General features: G+C 49.8%; 1 protein-coding gene across 2 annotated transcripts in view; it reads left to right on the top strand.

The window, feature by feature from the left end:
- The window catches only part of XAF1 (XIAP associated factor 1), a 415,035-nt gene that overhangs the window by 103,672 nt on the left and 290,944 nt on the right, over nt 1-20,419 (top strand). For both annotated transcript variants that reach the window (XM_069653416.1, XM_069653407.1), the window contains exon 3: nt 4,442-4,498. In XM_069653416.1, coding sequence (XP_069509517.1) covers nt 4,442-4,498 — 57 coding nt within the window. The remainder of the gene's footprint in view (nt 1-4,441; nt 4,499-20,419) is intronic.

Here is a 20,419-nt window from a genome sequence, read left to right as displayed (position 1 = left end):
AAATATGTTTTTACAATAATTCTGTCTTTGCAAGTAGTTATTCATGCACATTAAAAGATACAGGTTCTGATCGGGCAGCAATAATAATAGTTTCTTCCTGTGTCAATACGTGCACTACTTGGCCAAACATATCCATTGAGCTGTGTGCGTGAAAGCCGGGGAAAAAGGTTCTATTTGTCTGTTTCCTATTTTTTCTTGGGAGTATTTTTACTACCTATTTTTATTTTCTGTGAGTATTTTTCTATTTTTAGGGAGTAAAAGTGCCCAATGCACGCCTTTTCTTTAGGGCTGATTGAACTCCAGCGTTTTGGCATATGGATAGAACATGTGTTTTCACAGAAGAAGTGAAAGTAATGTCACGCGCTCTGTTCTCCTTACGTCACAGAAATAGACAAATCGTGACCTTAACCCCCAGATGATATTGCAATCACTGTCATGACTTAGCCGTTGACTCTGATTACTTAACAGGAAGGGGTTAAGAAATCTATAGTATACATAAGTTAAAAGTAACTTTAAAGCATATAAAATACAGAAATCTTCTATGGCAAAGAATAATTGCAGCTCTCCTTACCCCATAAGGATGCTCCTCCCATCAGTGCTTGTGCCACATATCCACTGGCCATAAGTTCCTTTCTAGTCTTAGAGAGGTGGTGTACACGAGTGCCGGTATCTCAGCTCATGTGTGTGAGAGAAAATCAGTTGATGGCTCATCTGTGAGCGAAGAGTATCACCTGCATCACAGTCCTGAGAAAACCGTAGTTTGCAATTGGGTCTGCAAGTGACATCTTAATGATGCTCATGTAATCATAACACCTTTAAAATCCATATATTTGTTCCCATTGTAATGCTGTAGGTAGGTCATTAATCATCTGTAGGTGTGCAGCATGTTTTGCTTTACTTTATCTCTATTTTGACCATCCACAGGAGCCTGGTGTGTGCTTTTTATTCCAGAATCCTAATGTGTTCAGTGTTTTATAATGTGCCATATTCCGCCTCAGCTGTTTTAGAGCTCACACAATTTCTGTGCTGGGACTGCCACTGTGATGGTTCCAGACAGATAGGCAAATAGTATTTGTTTTCCTTCCTCTGGTATGGCATAAGATTTTAGACCCACCTAAATGGGCACATTTCCACAGAATATAGTTAGACATTATACCTCTGCTTGGGGGGCGATGCACAATGTTTTCGCAACAAGATTAACTAAACATTGGCAAAGCCAACAGTTTTGGCTTTTGTGCAGGCATGGGATCAGCTTTTATCAGGCACTGCCATAATTGTAGTACCTGGCCATAAGATAGCAACAACTCGCAAACAGTGTTAATAACTTGGCATATCATGGCATGGCCTGACAAGTGACTATCTAATGCTGTACAAACGCCAAAACACTTGTTTTCCCAATGCTTGCTTTAAACAGGAATTCAGTGCAAGGCATAGATGCAAGGAAACACATACAGCTTATAAATCAAGTGATTGGTTGAGACACTTGTATTATACCAGAAGCTGGTTTATAGCTGCAATTAAGCCATTACCTTTCAGAATACTGCTCTGAAAGCAAAGAATTAGCTCAAAGAGATCTCAGGGGATGTGTTTTGGGTGGGTAGGGGCAGTTAGTTGATAGGAGTAGTGATAAGGACGAGCATGGCTATGGGCAGCCCTTTCACAGGAGACCAGGGAGGTGAGGCTGCTATACGACAGTCCACCTGGGGGTGGTATTCAGCGGGAGGATCATATGGGGAGGGATCCTCGCTATAGGACCAGGGACGACTATCCAGGGAGAATGCAGTATTCCCAGGCTTCATCAACCCCACCCTCTACTGCTTGTCATACACAAACTCCTTCAATATCCCACACTTCAATATGTGTAGCCCAGGTAGAAAATCCTACATCCTATTTGAGGAGTTCTATAATGAGGAGGTTTAAGAACTACGCAAGTAGAGCTTCCTTGCAAAATACTGAGACGACGAAGAACTCTATTGACTCCTGGGAAAATAGACAGTTCAGTACGTAGACGAGGGAGAAACGCAGAACCATGAAGTACACTGTGGTCTAGTTGCTCAGGAAAAGCCTGCGGAAGTCACATCTTGAAAAGAGACGACGGACAATCCAGAGGCAGAAGCATGCCCTGGAGAAACCAGGAGGTTTGAAGGTGAGAGAAGATGAGGGGCACAGAGAGAACGAACCGAGATGCACCCGCAGGCAGAGGTGTCTCGGGAAAGTCCACTGTGGACGGACTGGCAGACAAGGGGAGGCCACCGGCAATCAGTCGATTGAGGACGCTGGTACGCGCAGTTAGCAGGAGACGCACAGCCTGAGAACAGGGGACCACTGTGGAGGCGTTGCCATCCCAGGAGAAACCAAAAGAAGCCTGAGTGGGTGGTCGGAGAGATCCACAAACAACCAGAGCATCCCGGTAAGCACCCTGTGGTGCCCTGGGTGGCTGGGAACGGTTGGTGGGACCCCAAAGGGAGGAAGTCTAAAGAAATAAGGGTCTGGGACCCACATCACATAACGAGTAGCCTCCTAAGCCTTGTTCCTCATGACAGTACTTGGGAGAGAAGTATCCCAAATACTACGATCCAAAGAAATAAAGAAATAAGGGTCTAGAACCCACAACAGAAAAGTTAATTGTGAAGCAGATAGAAAGTCCCTGGCAGGGTAGTGAGCCAGGCCTGTCCACAGGGGAAGGGAGACTTTCCCCCACCACTTGTTGAACTGTCTGAGAAGCCTGAAAAGGGCCAGGGGAAGGGAGACATTCACCCTTCAGCTGTTGAACTGTCTGAGAAGCCTGAGGAAGGCCTGGGGAAGGGAGACATTCCCCCATCACTTGTTGAACTGTCTGAGAAGGCTGAGAAAGGCCAGGGGAAGGGAGACATTCCCCCGCCAAGAGTTAGTGACCAAAACCTGAGAAAGGTTAAGGTGAGGGAGACATACCCCTAACATTGTGAATGGTAGACCAGCGGGGAAGGAGTCAACACCCCTGATCGAGAAGAGTAAGGAAAGCAGTGCACGAAGGACAAGGGAAAGGAGGTCCTTAGCCCTGGAGATTAGCCAAGAAAAACCCAATAATGAAGACAACTATGGTCAATAAGGAATGCTGATGTTTCTTTGAACTGTGCATTGAGAACTTTTAAGCCCAGAACATTGTGTTTTCCTCGAAACAAGATTGCAACCTTGGGAAGGAAGGCAATTCCTCAAGAAAAAGTCTCAGTTTGGAACTCTTTAAGACTCACCACTTCTTTAGTTTGGTATTTAGTGTAAGGGAAGGAAATAGGTTTTTGACACAGGACTGTGGACTATTTATTTTGGACATCCTGACTGATTCCGTAGTAGTTGTAGTTGAGGCAGGGAAACCCCTCTTAGAAATAGGGTAAGATAGGTTACTTTTTCCTTTTTCTCACTTTAATAAAAATCTTTGCCACTGATAAGTTGGTATAGAGTGATTATCCATTACAATACTAAGTAGAATCAGGTAAGGCAGTGACTGAAACTAATTGGGTACCTTGAGTAAAGACACCAGCTATGGAGCATGGAATCTACAATACAAGTAATAAGCAACAACGTATTAAGATAGGCAGTAGTGAGAATTCTAGAACACAACTTGCAGTCATCAAAGTTTGACAATGAAAAGATGACCTATAGGAAAAAATGGCAAATGCTAGTCATGGGACTAATACAATTAGGTGGGGTGTATTGTTATATTTGCCAAAATGTGTTTGTTGGCCATGGAGAGGCATGTCCTTGCTGCCACCAGTAAAGGGGTATGTCAGATCTTTTAAGTACAACAGGCCTTCAAAATAAAACCTCTTAGAAAATATATGAACCTTGGATAGATGTCAACCATGCGTGATGTGGCCCACTTTTATCTCCTCAGAAATAAGGAGACTTAACTATGTGGTCCTGTTGGAAAATGAAGGAGCACCCTTGTATGTAAAATACATGCTTCCCCATGATTCAGTTAAGCATGTGACACTAGAATAGTAAAGTATTTTAAGGAATGAGCATATCTCACCTTGATGGCTTAGTTTTGCGAAGACCACAAAAGCAACAGGGAAGCAACAAGAGAGAAAAGGCACCAATCCAGAACAGTTGCATTACTGTGGCGTAATGGGCACTGAACATGCTGGACTGGTGCGTAGCTATAGACTGTAATTTTTACCTTTCCAGAAATGATGCTCATCCATGCACAAGACAGGGCATTGCTCAGTGTTTGTATGTCGACAATGGTTTGTAAAGCTATTTTATCTTACATAGCATGCCTGCTGCCATTTTGATAGCCTTTCATCACTTGTGTTGACATAAACTAGATATTGTTTGCCTTTGTAGACACATTGTCAGTTGTCAAGGGTGGCAGCTAGGTATTTGCTGCTCTTACCTACTAGATGCATAAAAGACTAATGGATTGTTAGTTTCCTTGAAATATGAATTTCCTTTTGTTATACAGGTTAAATGTGAACTTTGCCATCAACGTGTCCAACAGTGCCTCCTGGAAGAGCATAAGGTCAGTAGTATAAATGTGACACAGTGTATTTTCGTTTAAATATTGCAGATACTCTGTTACTTGTAATCATTGAAAACTGTTTAGATGATGTGAACATCTTTAGGAAATGTTGACTTCTTATGGCTCAAAGTGAAAACGTATACATAAAGAACCTGAATCTGCTTAGAATCACATGATGTGCATATAGTCCGAAATCTAGTGGATATTGCAGAGTATTGAATCTTTTTTTCAAACTTCGAAAATGCACGTCGACATGGGTGTGACTGTAACGCTAGCCCTGCGTGACGGGTAGTGTACCCAAAATCCTTCAAGCGTCGAGGTCCCACAGATCGTTTTTTTCTGCCTGTCCAGCTGGTTGCACAAATGCAGAGCTCGTAAGAGTTTATATTGCCGATTCCATTCATAAGCGGGTCGCGCTTACCCTCTCGACAGCTGCTTGGACGCTACTCGGCGCTGGTCCTGCCTCGCTGACGATCCTTCCGTAGACCACTCAGCAACGGATTTCCATGCGGCCTCGGCTCTCCAGTCTGGCCTCACAGTAGGGACAATGGGGCTCTGTTATTACTGACTTCTCTTGTGAATGCCTTTTCTTTACCCTTCCTCTTCTCTTTTCCTCCGTCTGGCTGCCATTTCCCTCAGCTATGGAGAGGACACCTTTTAAATTCTGCCTGTCTTTTAAGAACAAATTTCCTTGGAAGGATACCCATCGCCAATGCAATAGGTGCTTACCTCGAGAACATGACAAGCGGCTCTGCAAGGCCTGCAACCTTTTTTGACATAATACCTTAAAAGAAAGACACGCGAAGCAGTGGGTGGCCTATGTCATGCAGGCCGAGAGTCATTCCTTCACTGGCGTCGTCGCCTTGATATGATATGATATGATATGATATGATAATGCATTTATAATCTCCTTTGACGAGGAATCGGTCGGCTGCCACGGCTCCGACTCGGAAGCTGTTGACCTACCGGTGTAACCCTCGTGTTCCCACGTGTCCGTCCATGGCCCCACTAAGCATGCCACCGGGAGTACGATGGGGACCACCACGCTTCCCTCAACGGATCCGCAGAGAAAGCTGTTGATGCCCCCGGGACAGGCAAAGACTTCGGCGGGGCCCTCTGTCAATATGGGCTGGCGGACTAACCGATTTATCAGATTGTTCAAATAAGTCTTCCTCATCAGTAGGACACCGGTCGTGCTCCCGTTCCCTTTCCTCCTCACCTGAGATTGAATTAAGCTTCTTCCTTCTGGCGTGGAGAGTGGGAAGACTCTTCTTCTGTAGAAGGTAAGGTCGGCCTCGAAAAGAAGCCACCGCGGCTCCGATAACAGGAGGCACGGTGACCCCCCTCCGCGACGGACTAACAACGGAGAGAGGGGAAAAGCCCGAATGGCATAAAAACCCCTCTGGAGTACTTGAGCAGGCAGGAACCAGCTAACAGGGGAACTCGGGGAGCTCCAAAATATATCCAAAGTAGAGAGAGGATTAAGAAGGACCAGAAAAAAGGCGAGAAAAGACAGCCAGGGAAAGGAGCGGAATCGGATACCAACTGGGAAGAGAAAACACTGGGAAGGCTGGAAGGGAAAGAGCACAAGGGAAAGGCAACTAGGGCAAGAGCCCCAAAAAACAGTAAGGGCGGAGCACCGCCAAGGAGAAAACTATAATAAGCGAGAGCAACAGAGGGAAATCCGAAGTTGCAACGCGCCGAGCTGCCTAGCGTGTGGGAATAAATACGCATAGGCAGCTGCCATGTTGAAAAAGACTAGACCGATAAAACTGTCAAGGAGAAAAACGTGGCGGCACAATTCAATGGCGGCCTCGCTTCCACCTCTCCCACAGCCGCCAGTGCCCAGCGGTCGTGACAGTATGCCCCCCTCTAGGGCGATACCCCCCCGGGTTTGCCGGGATGAAGGTTGTGGAACCGGTGTAGCAAACGGGGTGCATTAACATAAGATTGGGGTTCCCAGGAATCCTCGGACGAAGGGAAGCCCTTCCAGTGTATAAGATATTCCAGGCGTCCCTTATAGTAACGGGAATCCCTGATGTGGGAGACTTCGTATACTTCAGTGTTAGGGTCGGGCGGAATATGAAGTCTGGGAACTCTCTGCTTTCTCTCATCAGCCACATAAGAGCGGAGCTGTGAAGAATGAAAAGTCGGATGAACACGGCTAAGTGACTTAGGTAACTTGAGGCGGTACGCCACTGGGTTGATCTTGGTCAGGATGGTAAAAGGTCCAATATACCGGGGGGACAACTTGGAAGGTCTGACCCAACGGGGTAGAAACTTTGTAGACAGCATAACCTTCGTACCTTTCTCCCACATCGGTACCTGTCTCCGGTGGCGATCTGCTTGGTCTTTGTATTGAATGCTTGCCTCTTTAAGACTCTGTTTGGCAGATAAGTGAGCTTCTCTCAGTTGTGCCAAACCCGACTCAATCGACGGGATAGGAGTTTCCTTCCAGAAAGTGGGTATAATTGATCTGGGGTTATATCCATAAGTACAATAAAAAGGGCTCATACCTAAAGAAGCATGCATAGCATTGTTGTACGAGAACTCGGCAGTAGGGAGAAGTGAAACCCAATTGTCTTGAGACTGGTTTACGAAACATCTCAGATATTGTTCAAGGGTTCCGTTTAACCTCTCAGTTTGGCCATTAGTCTGAGGATGGAATCCCGAAGAAAGAGCCCTCTCAATACCCAACAGTTTGCATAAAGCTGACCAAAACTTAGAGGTGTACTGGCTGCCACGATCGGATACAATTTTTTGCGGGAGTCCATGCAATCTGAATATGTCTTTAAGAAAAACTTCAGCCGTGAGTGAAGCAGAAGGTATGCCAGACAGTGGGGAGAAATGCACCAGTTTGGAATAGGTATCGACTGTTACTATTATGCATGTACACCCTTGGGATTTAGGTAAGTCGACGATGAAGTCCGTAGAAATGTTAATCCAAGGACCTGGAGGGATTGGGCTGGATTGAAGTAATCCCAACGATTTCTGAGTGGAATACTTGTTACGTAAACAAGTCAAACATTTTTGAATATAAGTCTGAGTGTCTGTTCGCATCTTGGGCCAAAAGAAGGTTCTTTGGAGCAGTTCAAGGGTACCGCGTAAGCCGCGATGACCAGCAACCTTTGAGTCGTGACACCAATTAAGAGCTCGTACTTGAAGGTCATGTGTGGGTAGGATTAGTCTTCCTTGGTTGAAATACAGTCCATCCTTTTCCTCGATAGGTAAATTTCTTAGAGTGGGAGTGGAACTTTCCAAAGGAGTATAAGCCCCCTTAACTTCTTCCAGAAAAGACGATACCACCAGAACGATCTTAGTACGGGGAAACATGAGTTCTTTCTGATCGGACTGGTGTACTTCGTTTCTTCGAGACAACGCGTCAGCAACTTGGTTTTGAGAACCTGGTATGTACGTGATGGTGAAATGGAACTGAGCAAAGAAGTGTGCCCATCTGGCTTGTCGAGTGTTATAGCATTCCTGTTGCCTCAAAACCTGCAGGTTTTTATGATCAGTACGTATCTGAAACGGGTGCATACTTCCTTGAAGTAAGTGTCTCCATTCCAGACAAGCCAATTTCTTAGCCAGTAGCTCTTTCTCTATGACTGAGTAGTTTTGTTGGCTGGTAGTTAAGGTCTTGGAAAAATAGGCTATCGGATGTTCCATACCGTGATTGATTTGGAGAAGAACGGCACCTACTGCAGCCGAAGAAGCGTCGGTCTCCATAATGAAAGGTTTCAATTGATCTGGTTGCCGAAGAATAGGAGCCGTGCAGAATTTACCTTTGAGACTGGAAAAGCTGTCTTCGGCTGCTTCATTCCAAAGAAAAGGTTTAGAGGATTTCTTAAGTAGAGAAGTGATGGGCAAGATAAGTCTTGAAAACCCCGGAACAAATTTCCGATAAAAGTTTGCCAGACCTAAAAACCTCTGGATGTCCTTTACAGAGGAAGGAGATGGCCATGAGAGAATGGCTTCCACCTTCTCGGGATCCATGGTTATACCTTCTTCAGAGAGAATAAACCCTAAATAGGGTATGGATGATTTAGCGAAAGCACATTTCTCTGGTTTGACCAATAGATGATGTATGCGGAGTCGGTGTAACACCTCCAATACCTGGGAAGAATGCTCTTCTTTCTTCTGGGAAAATATCAAGATGTCATCAAGGTACACTACTGTGTTGATACCTAATAGATCGGAAAATATGCGATCCATAAACCTCTGGAAAATAGAGGGAGCATTTACCAGTCCAAATGGCATCACTCGGTACTCGAAAAGTCCGTATGGAGTGCGGAAAGCAGTCTTCCATTCATCACCGGATCTAACCCGAAGCAAGTGGTATGCATTCCGAAGATCGAGCTTCGTAAACAATACAGATCCCTGAACGGCTTCAAGTATCTCCGAGATTATGGGCATGGGATATCTGTCCTTGATCGTGACTTGATTTAGACCTCTGTAATCAATACAAGGTCTCAACTCCTTTGTGCCTCTCTTAGGTATAAAAAATAACGAAGCACCTGCTGGGGATCTTGATGGTCGGATCAATCCGTTAGCGAGATTGTCATCCAGGTAGCGCCGGAGAACTGCCTTTTCAGCCAAGGATAGGGGGTACATTCTTCCAAAAGGAACCAAGGCCTGAGGTATGAGGTCTATATTACAATCTTCCGGCCGATGAGGGGGGAGTGCCGAAGGTTGTCGTTCCTTAAAGATGTCAGCAAATTCCTCGAATATCCTGGGTAAATTGTGGATGGAGTTATTTTCAGTAGCACATATAGTCTTTACCGTTTCAAACATAGGTTCCGGCAGACACCTTTCTTTACAAAAAGAAGAGTGAAAGCTCAGCAGGTTGTCTGTCCAATTTATTGTAGGATTATGTCTGCGGAGCCAACCGATTCCCAATATCACAGGAAAATGGGCGGCCCTAATGATATCGAACTTAAGGACTTCGGAATGTAGTTGAATAGATACCTGGACATCCTCAGTGGTGTGGGTTATGGGCCCAGAGCATAAAGGAGTACCATCCACCCCTTCTACCTTCTGGTCTTCCTTCTTTGGTACTCGGAGAAGGCCCACCTTTTCAGCCCACACAGTGTCTAGAAAATTTCCCGCAGCTCCACAGTCAAGTAGGGCTTGTGTCTCTATCTGTTGTCCTCTGAACTGGAGCTGAACGGCAACTACCATCAATCGATGGTCTTCGGAGGTTTTGGCAGAGGTCACAGAAAGTGTAGCATAGGAACCCGCTGACGCCCCTCGATAATCTGTTCCACCGACTACCGAGGGCGTTTGTTTCCCGGCCTCCTCGGGGGTACGTCAGGACAGTCCCTCAAAAGGTGTCTTGTCGAACCACAATAAAGACACAGATTGCCTTCTCGCCTTCTCTTCTTTTCTTCCGCTGTCAAAGGGGCTCTGGTGGTACCAATCTGCATTGGTTCGTCTCTGGAAGGTGGACGAGTAACAGGTGAGGAGGTCGATGCGTGGGCTTCAAGGGAAAATCCGAGAGGACGAGTCTTCTTCTTCTCGTTCTTTCTTTCGGTCATGCGATAATCGATCCTAATTATCGCCTTGATGAGATCGGAAAAAGAGTCTGGGCGGGGAATTCTGGCTAGTTCGTCCTTTAAGTCCTCCCGCAAACCCCTCCGGAATATGGTATACTGTGCTTCTTCTTGCCAACCCGCCTCCGCTGCTATTCGTTTGAAGGCGGACAGATAGGAAAGCAAGTCTGAATTTCCTTGACGCACGTCAAGGAGGTCTTCACTGGCTACAAAGGCTGTTTCAGTATGAAGGAAAGTCTGTTTGAGAAAATCTTTGAAAGCTGAATAATCTTGTAGCACTGGGTCAGATCGAGATGCCAAAGGAGTGGCCCATGCTAAGGCATTACCCGTCATATGGGTTATCATGAACCCTACCTTGGTAAGGTCTGCGGAAAAGGTGCCTCTTCGGAAAGCAAAGTGAATATCACAAGCATCAAGGAATTCTTTTACTTTCCTCTCGGTGCCATCAAATTTGCCTGATACCAAGGGTAGGGGAGGAAGATCGGCAGTAAGCTGTTCTCGAGCAGCAACCCTTAGTTGCAGGGCGGCATTGTCTGCCTTTAAAGTCTGAACCTCCTGACTCAAACCTTGTACAGCAGCGACGAGTTCCTGGAATTGTTGTGGGGTTGCCATCTCAATATTTTGGCGTTGCAATCTGTCAATATGGGCTGGCGGACTAACCGATTTATCAGATTGTTCAAATAAGTCTTCCTCATCAGTAGGACACCGGTCGTGCTCCCGTTCCCTTTCCTCCTCACCTGAGATTGAATTAAGCTTCTTCCTTCTGGCGTGGAGAGTGGGAAGACTCTTCTTCTGTAGAAGGTAAGGTCGGCCTCGAAAAGAAGCCACCGCGGCTCTGATAACAGGAGGCACGGTGACCCCCCTCCGCGACGGACTAACAACGGAGAGAGGGGAAAAGCCCGAATGGCATAAAAACCCCTCTGGAGTACTTGAGCAGGCAGGAACCAGCTAACAGGGGAACTCGGGGAGCTCCAAAATATATCCAAAGTAGAGAGAGGATTAAGAAGGACCAGAAAAAAGGCGAGAAAAGACAGCCAGGGAAAGGAGCGGAATCGGATACCAACTGGGAAGAGAAAACACTGGGAAGGCTGGAAGGGAAAGAGCACAAGGGAAAGGCAACTAGGGCAAGAGCCCCAAAAAACAGTAAGGGCGGAGCACCGCCAAGGAGAAAACTATAATAAGCGAGAGCAACAGAGGGAAATCCGAAGTTGCAACGCGCCGAGCTGCCTAGCGTGTGGGAATAAATACGCATAGGCAGCGGCCATGTTGAAAAAGACTAGACCGATAAAACTGTCAAGGAGAAAAACGTGGCGGCACAATTCAATGGCGGCCTCGCTTCCACCTCTCCCACAGCCGCCAGTGCCCAGCGGTCGTGACACCCTCTGAACCTCGTGATTTTGGCCCCCTCTGCACATCTGCCCTCGCAGCCTAGGCATGGCGATAAGTCTTCTGTTTCAGTGGGCGCTCCTTCTAAACCCCCAGCCCTCGATGCGGCAGCATCGAAAGAAGCGCAGAAGCGGGTCCATTTGTCGAAAATGCTCCCGGAGGTTCAGGAGAAGATTTCTAAAGCCAGTTCTCATGTTTCAAAACCCCAAGAAGGCCTCTCCTTTGCCTGCAGGCTATTCTCAGGCCTCTCCTCTTCTTTCCAGGGCCCTCCAGCAGGACTCAGCTCCAACTGCCCAGCCCTTTCCTCCTCTTGATGATTCGGGTCCTCTGAGGGGGCCAGAGATATGTTTGAAGCATGTATGGACAAGATGGCTGATTGTTTACATTTTTCCGGCCAATTTGATGAGATTCTCAAATGCCATAGGCCTGATGATTCCTGCCCTGTCCCGCAGAAGTCACAGAGACTGCTCTCTTCAGATGCTCAGTTTCCAAATTTGGAGGAACATCATCCTCAGGACCCTCAGGTGGATGTGTTTCTGGACGATCCAGATGACCACGACCAGGACATTTATTATGTCTCCGAACCTGGCCAAGCTCAGGACCCAACCTCCCATGAACTAGGCCGGGACCCCGCAGATAATCAGGGAACATGCCACTCTACACCACCACATGCCTCTGACCCTTTGGAACATTTTTTGGACGCTCCTCCTGTCACCCTATCCGGAGATTCATTGCCCATCGACCACCAAATGCTCTTTAATAACCTTAAGAAGGCGGCTGATCATTTTAGATTCACCACCCAAGAAGCTGCCCCTGAGCCAGACTTCGTGGAGGACATTCTTTTTTTTTGGAAACTTTATTTAGTGGTTGTGGCACACAACACTGCAGCAACACGTTACAATACATTCAAATGCATCGGAGATGAATATCTTAAACACATAGTACATCATACATTTTACGAAATCAAACATCAATCAGGACCTTGGGAGGCTTTCTTCATCTGACAACATCTCGCTTAGATATATCCTAAACGGAGCCCATATATCTTTGGGTCGGTTCGTCCTGGGCAATGCCATCACGTATTGTTCCTCACATTCGTTTACATACGTACGTTCTTTAAGGAAGTGGTCTATGTGTGGCACGTGTGGGCTTTTCCAGTTCTGAAGAATACACTTTTTGGCCACAGCACAGGTAACATTAAACAGTCTTCTGGTTACTTCCGCTATTTTCCCTATGTCCCCGAACAAATACTTCTGGGGCGTGAGGTCAGCTGGCACCTGTGTTATTTCCTCTATTATCTCGGCCACCTCCATCCAAAACCCAAGAATGAGTGGACAGCTCCAGTACATATGGAATTAATCAGCTAACAGATTCCCACATTTCTGACAGCCCCCAAGGCAGTTTTCTGTAAATTTAGCAATTTTGGCTGGTGTATAGTGTAGTTTGTTTAGTACCTTAAACTGGATTAAATGGAGACCACCGTTAAGAGATACCTTCTTGGACAAAGCACAGTATCTTGACCATTTATCGTCTTCGATTGTGGTCTCCATATCTGTTTCCCATGAAACCTTAGTCGTGTTAAGTGAGGTGTATGTGTTTGTATTATCGTATACAGTTTAGAAACACTGGTGCCAGACTGAGAAGACAATGATATGAAGCATTCATGCGATAGAGGTTACTCCGGAAACAGTGGCCGCATTTATTATTTCCCTGTTGGGGTCCCACATCTTCTGCATATCGGTATTGAATGATGGTGAAATGCCGGGAAAGTTCCAGAGAGGAGCATCATAGTTATATGGTATCTCTAGTTTTAGCCTTTTATAAATCTTAGACCAGGCATGGACTGTTGTACTAACTGGGTCAAACTTGCATTCATCCTTGTGTTGCGTTTGAAATAAGATAGAGGGCCTCATTACATGGTATGCGGTAACCATGGCGCTATTAGCACCATGGTTGCCGCCGGTATTTTACCGTGTCCGCCTTGGTGGATGGCGGAATTACAGCCCTACTCCAAGGTGAGCAGGGGTGGTAATTCCCCATTTACCAAGGCACTTCCCCATTCCCATTTTTGCGCCCATAGGGCTCAATGGGAATGGGGAAGGAGCTAATTACGGTACCGCAAACCAGCGTTGAGGTTGGGTCCGGCAAAGGGCCCTCGTAGTAGGGCGGTAAGGGATTACCGGTACCGGTGACCGGTGTCATAACAACACGGAAAAGGCCAAGAGTGCCCTCCAGACCAGTACTGCAAAAACGTGTAAGCTCCTGGCAAACATGTCACCACCTCTGCAGCCTTCTGTACCCGGATTGCCAACAACACCACCCTACTAGCCAGCTACAGTGACGTTCAGTGGGAACTCGTCCAGGAGGGCCTCCAGAGTGTACCGGAATCCGCTCACACTCAGTTTCTAGCCTTTGTTGCAGAAGGATGGCAAGTCACTCAAAATATCCTTAAAAATACCCTAGACTCTGCTGAGACAGCGGGACATGTCCTCGCCCAAGGGACTCTTCTGAAGCGCCACGCCTGGCTAAATAACTCTGGGTTTAAGATGGAAACCCAGGCTTCCCTCATCAATGAACTGGTGAAGAATGCCTCTGTATTTGGTAAGGCATTCGATGAGGTGTTGGAAACCGCCCAAAAGGAGCACAAGACGTTAAAGTCACTCAATCAGATCTCGGCCAAACCCTTCGTCCAGCGAGGATCTTTCAATACCTGCTGGTTCTTTCACAGGGCATTCTTTCTGCCGCTCCCCACAGGGCCAGTATGGTTCAGGAGGAACCCATTGGTCTTCCGGTCAGGGTACCTCTGGTGGTTTTCAATCCCCTACTCAGCGGGGGTTTTGATGAGTAAAAGACAGAGGAAGGAACTCTGCTCTCAGCGGCTCCTCGGCCTCCACCTATAAATGACTCCGTGGTACGGTTCCCCTCCCATGTTTCCCCAGTCGGGGGATGGCTAACATATTTTACCTACGCATGGGAAGGGATTACTTCAGGACAGTAGGTACTCGAGACCGTCGCCCATAGGTACTGCATCGAATTCCTCCAGCCACCGCGCTACCATCCACCTCAGAGCAGACGACTGTCATCAGAGCATCTGTGAATCCTGTTGGAAGAGATCCAGGTCCTGATAGAAAAGGGAGACATCAAGGCCGTCCCTAATCTCCAGTTAAACTAGGATATTTATTCAATATACTTCCTTGTGCCCAAAAAGGATCTGCACCCTGTAAACAAGTATGTCAAAACTCAAAAGTTCAGGATGTCAACTGTTCAGGAAGTAATCCCACTGTTGCAGCAGGGGGATTACATGGCCACATTGGACATGCAAGATGCATACTTTCATATTTCAATGTTGCCAGCACACAGAAAGTACCTCAGGTTCAAGATAGAGGACACTCACTATCAGTTTAAGGTTCTCCCCTTCAGCATTGCCTCAGCCCCAAGTGTGGTTACGAAGGTACTATCGGTAGCGAGGGCTCACCTGCACAAGCAGTCCATCCCAGTACATCCTTACCTCAATGACTGGCTGATAACCGGGGACTCGTACGGAGCATGTCTGGGGGATACCCAGAGGACAGTAGATCTCCTTTTCAATCTAGGGTTCTTCATCAACGAGAAGAAATCATGTCTGGTCCCCAGCCAAGTTAAACAGTTTCTGGGGGTCCTAATTCAGACAGAAGATGGTCTTGTCTTCCCCTCCAACGACAGGGTTCAAAACATGTTGTTCCAGATCCCTCATTCTCCAGCATGGGGTCTGGCATGGATTCACATGCTCATGAATATTCCCCTTTGTCAGGCCGGGAATCCTCGGTATAGAAAAAAATCAGTATCAGTTTCGTTTCTGATCTGTCTTTCTTAGTAGTAACCAATCACTGGTCTCTGGGTCATACTGCCCCCAGCCAATGACTGCCCTCTCCCTAAGCCCCGCCTCCGGCAGCCATCCTCAGATTTTTACCGCACGTTCAAGTGTCGGGAGTCCTCGTGCTGTAGCTCTCGAGCTTTTGCTGCGTTTTCGCGCTTTTTTTCTCATTTTTTGGTTAAATAGAACCTCAAGCTCCACCGTTTCTACATCCGATCAACAGGGATCCGTTTCGGAGTTTTCTACGTCCCTCAAGGGTGAAGATTTCGTCGTGTTACGCTTTTGGAGGATTCCAGAAGTTGCGAGGCCTATCCCGGACATGGCCCAGGAGAAAGGAAGCTCGACGCCCGGGAAGCTGTTCAGGACCTGCCCTGGATGCCAGCTTCAGAATGTTTTCAAGGAGGACGAGCATTCGTTATGCCTCTACTGTCTCCATGAGGACAAGACGTACAAGGAGAAGGACTGTGCGTTTTGTGAAACATGTCGGAGCGGACCATGAAGGATCGCCACCTCCGTCTCGCCAACTGGCTGGAAGGGAAGAGCCCGTCAGGCGAGAAGAAGAAGAAGTTCGAGGCGGTCTTCTAAGTCCTGTGAGGGTGCCCCGGCGACGGGGGCCCAACAAAAGGCTAAGCACCGCGAGTCTGCGGGCACCGGGAGCGCCGAACGGTCGGGCTCCTTGGCTGCCAGGCAGGGCGCACCCTCCCCGGCGCCATCAACCACAAGCCAACGCTCTGGCTCGGGTAAGAGGAAGTCTGAGAACCCGGCGAAGCTTCTGGAGAGGCCCCGGTCGATCTCGAAGATTCTGGCAGAGGGGGAGCGAGGCTCGGACCCTCCCCCCAAGGTGAAGGCCCCAGGCGTCCAGAAGGTGACGATGGCCTTAATTCGCCCTGCTAAGACCTCGATTGAGGAGGTTGCCACGGCCCTCGCTCAGCCTGTGGAGGCTACACCAGTGGAGGCGCCCTCAGGACCCAGATTCTCCCTGCCACCGCGGAGGGAGTCATCTTTCAGGCCCATTGAGAAGACCCCCCACGAAGTCCTCGTTGGAAAAGGTGGGGGAGGGGCTGGTGGCCATCGTGGATACGGACACAACCTCTGAAGAAGAGCTCATCGAAGTCGTGGAAGAGGCCCAGCCCATCAGGAGGGATCCCGACGAGGGCGCCGACGAGAGCGACAGTGTCGCCGACAAGGCTCCTCAAGAGCCCTCGTGCCCGTCGTTTCCGTTGCCGCAGGACACCTCGGCAGCCATTTTGTCAGCGATTCAGTCCTTATGCTCGGAGTTAAGGACAAGGTTGCCCCTTCCCCCGACGGAGGTACCTGAGCCAGACCCGACGGGGGAACCGGAGCCAGGACCTTCGGAGAGTCCACCGTATAAGAGGAGGAGGACGCATCCTACGCCACCTCTCCCACCTCTGCGGCCTGCTCTGCCTTCCCCCCAGTCTACTACCCACGGGGATGATACAGGCACGGACACGGCTATGACAGGTACAGATGACGACGGAGGCGATGACGGGACGTGTCCCCCGTCGCCCCCTGCTCGGGCGTCCCCGCCCGACGAGATTGGATCCTTTCATGCTATGATTTCCAGGGCATCCGAGCTTTTTCAGCTCTGCCCAGAAGAAAAGAAGAAAGAAGGGTTCCTTTACCAACGGCGGCGAGGCTAAAAGGAAGACGGTCCTCGCCGTACCGCTTCTTGATGACATCTGGGATGAGGGGCTCGCCCTTCTCAAGAACCATGCCACGGCGCCGGCAAAGAGGGACCGGTACGAGAAGAAGTACCGGGTCCCCGTCGCTGCCCCCTTGTGCCTTCGGGCACAACCTACCCCGGATTCGGTCGTCTCAGCGGCGGCAAAGAAGAAAGTTGGGGGGCATCGGCCTCGACATAAACTTCCCCACCGGACGGCGAGGGCAGGAAGTTGGACACGATGGGACGACGGATCATCTCATCCGCAGCTACGACTATTAAGGCAGCCAACGCCCTGGCTATCGTAGCCCGCTACGACAGGGAGTTGTGGTTCAAGATCGCCCCTCTGTTAGACTTCCTTCCGGACGCCAAAAGGGCTGAGGCCCTTGAAATCCTACAGGAGGGGGAGATTGCTTCGGACCACGCCATCACGGTGGCAACGGACATCGCTGACACCGGTTTCCGTCAGTTGGGCAACAGCGTTTGCTTGAGACGATGAGGATGGCTCAAGGCCACGGATTTCCGCCAGGACGTACAAACCAAGGTTTTGGACGTGCCCTTCGACGGGAACAACCTGTTTGGGAAGGCGGTTCATGAGTCCCTTCATGCCATCAAGACTGACAGAGACTGCCCGGGCACTGGGAGTGCTCCAACAACGACGGCCGTCCTTTCGGAGCTCTGGAGGCAGACAAGGTGCCTCCAAGGGATCCGGCAGTGGCTCCTCCACTTACCGCCAGGCGGCAAGATCTTCGTCCCAGGAAGCCTACAGGGGATGCAGCAAGTCAGTGGTGCCCATCGTCGTCAACAAGGAGTCAAGACGGCCTCCAAACAAGATTGAACCGACCGTGGGGTCGGGCACCCGCCGAAGCATCCCGGTGGGAGGCCGGCTGGCGAGGTTCGTCAGCGTGTGGGAGTCCATCTCCACTGACAGTTGGGTGCTGGACGCCCTGGCCCAAGGGCATGGCCTCAAGTTTCAGAAGAAGTGCCCTCGCGTGCCACCCGTGGCCAGGAAGGAAAATCACGTCCCTCAACTACTGTTGGAAGTAAGGGCAATGCTCAAGAAGGGTGCCATCGAGCTCGTCCCAAAGAGGCTTCGGGGCTCTGGAGTTTACTCAAGGTACTTCCTCGTAAAAAAGAAGACAGGAGGATGGCGCCCCATCCTGTACCTACGACGACTGAACAAGTACATCAAGTCACAGAAGTTCCGTATGGTCACCCTCCAGCATGTGCTGGGACAGCTGGAGGAGGGCGATTTCCTGTCGTCGTTGGACTTGGAGGATGCGTACTTCCACATCCCCATTCTAAAAAGACACCGAAAGTTCCTCAGGTTCGTGGTCCACGGGCGGCACTACCAGTTCAAGGCCCTCCCGTTCGGATTGAAGTCGGCACCCAGGGTGTTCACCAAGTGCCTCGCACCGGTGGCGGCGCGGCTGCGCCTACAGGGGATCCACGTCTACCCCTACCTGGACGACTGGCTCATCCGGGCAAGGACAAGGGAGCTCGCCGTGGAGCACACTGCGAAGACCGTCCAACTGCTCACGGACCTGGGATTCTCCAAGAACTTTCCAAAATCCCACCTGGTTCCGTCGCAAGTCGCCCTGTTTCTGGGAGCCAAGCTCGACACAGTGGCGCGGCTGGCCCCGCCGTCGGAGGAAAGGACCAGGACCATTCTGGGCAAGGTGCAGCGTCTGCTGGCCATGGACATGGCCAGGGTAAGATCTATCAAGTCCCTCCTCGGGATGATGTCCTCCTGCATTTATCTGGTGCGCCTTTGCAGGCTTCGGATGAGACCCTTACAAGAGTTCCTCGACGCCCGCTGGATCCAGTTGACGGGCAGCTTCGAGGACAGGATCCCTCTCAACAAGATGTTCCGTCAGGCGATCCGGTGGTGGGGTACCGGCACCCATCTGTCAGCGGGCACGGACTTTCAGACCCCAGCTCACCAGGTGACGCTGACGACGGACGCCTCCTTGGAAGGTTGGGGAGCACACTGCGGAGATCTTCATGCGAGAGGCCTTTGGCTCCCGGAGGAGAAGTCTCTCCACATCAACATCTTGGAGCTCCGCGCGGTGTTCTGGGCCCTCAGGTCCTTTCTTTCGTCCCTCAAGGGCAAGGTGGTGAGGATCTTCACCGACAACACCACCACGATGTTCTACATCCGGAAGCAGGGCGGAACCAGGTCCCCGGCCCTATCCAAGGAAGCCCAGGATCTGTGGCATTGGGCCGTCACCCAAGGGATGTTTCTGGTGCCTCTTAATCTGGCAGGAATAAAAAACACGATCGCCGACTCACTCAACAGGGAGCTGCGCTCGTGCCACGAGTGGGAACTATGCCAGGATCAAGTGGATCGACTCTTCCGACGATGGGGCGAACCCCAAATCGATCTCTTCGCGACGGCGATGAATTCCAAGTGCCGGAGGTTCGCCAGCAGGTTCCCCCAGCCGAGGAGCATGGGCGATGCTTTCTCGTTCCCCTGGGGCAGCCTATTTCTTTATGCGTTCCCTCCGCTGCCGTTGCTGCTCCGGCTCGTCAACCAGCTCAAGAGGTCCCGGTGCAGGATGATCCTCGTCGCACTGGCGTGGCCGAGACAGATCTGGTTCCCGGACCTTCTGGACTTGTCAACGTCCCCACCAGTCAAGCTGCCGACGGACGCAGACCTTCTCTCCAGAGAAGGAGGCGCCATTCTTCACCCCAGCCCGGAGTCGCTGAACTTGCGGGCCTGGCTCCTGCAGCACTAGAGTTTGGAGGGTACGACATCCCGGCCGACTGCGGAGAGGTTCTTGCAAAGGCCAGGGCGTCTTCAACTCTCAAGTGCTACGGACATAAATGGAAGAGGTTCTCTGTCTGGTGCCGTGCACAGAAGATTAACCCTCTGCGTATTACGGCCCCTCAAGTACTGCCGTACCTACTGTCGCTGGCCAAAGCTGGACTGGCTCACGCCTCCATCAAAATACATCTGGCTGCAATCTCCCGATATACCAGGACGACGGGTCGGGCGTCCTTGTGGTCTCATCGCCTGGTGAAAGAATTCATGAAGGGACTATTCCGACATTCCCGCCGGTGAAGGCTCCTGCCCCGGCGTGGGAGCTTAATGTGGTGCTGACCGAGCTCATGGGGGCCCCATTCGAGCCTATGCATTCGGCACCTTTGAAGTTCCTGTCATGGAAGACAGCTTTCCTCGTGGCCATCACCTTCGCACGACGAGTGGGAGAGATCCAGGCCCTATCTTGCAAGCCTCCATACTTGACTTTTCATGACACGAGGGTGGTGCTGAGGACACACCCATCCTTTATGCCCAAGGTGCCGTCGGACTTCCACCTCAACGAGCCCTTGGTGTTGCCAGTTTTCTGCCCATCGCCTTCGTCGCCGGCACTCGCTGGATGTAGCTAGAACGCTGAAGTTCTACGTGGACCGCACGAAGAGCTTTCGGAAGACGTCACAGCTGTTTGTGA

The sequence above is a fragment of the Ambystoma mexicanum genome, chromosome 1p, assembly GCF_040938575.1.
Source record: "Ambystoma mexicanum isolate Mex_15411 chromosome 1p, UKY_AmexF1_1, whole genome shotgun sequence".
In the NCBI taxonomy this organism is placed as follows: domain Eukaryota; kingdom Metazoa; phylum Chordata; class Amphibia; order Caudata; family Ambystomatidae; genus Ambystoma; species Ambystoma mexicanum.
Note: the sequence above shows the minus strand (reverse complement) of the source record. Positions and strands in the feature narration are given on the sequence as shown.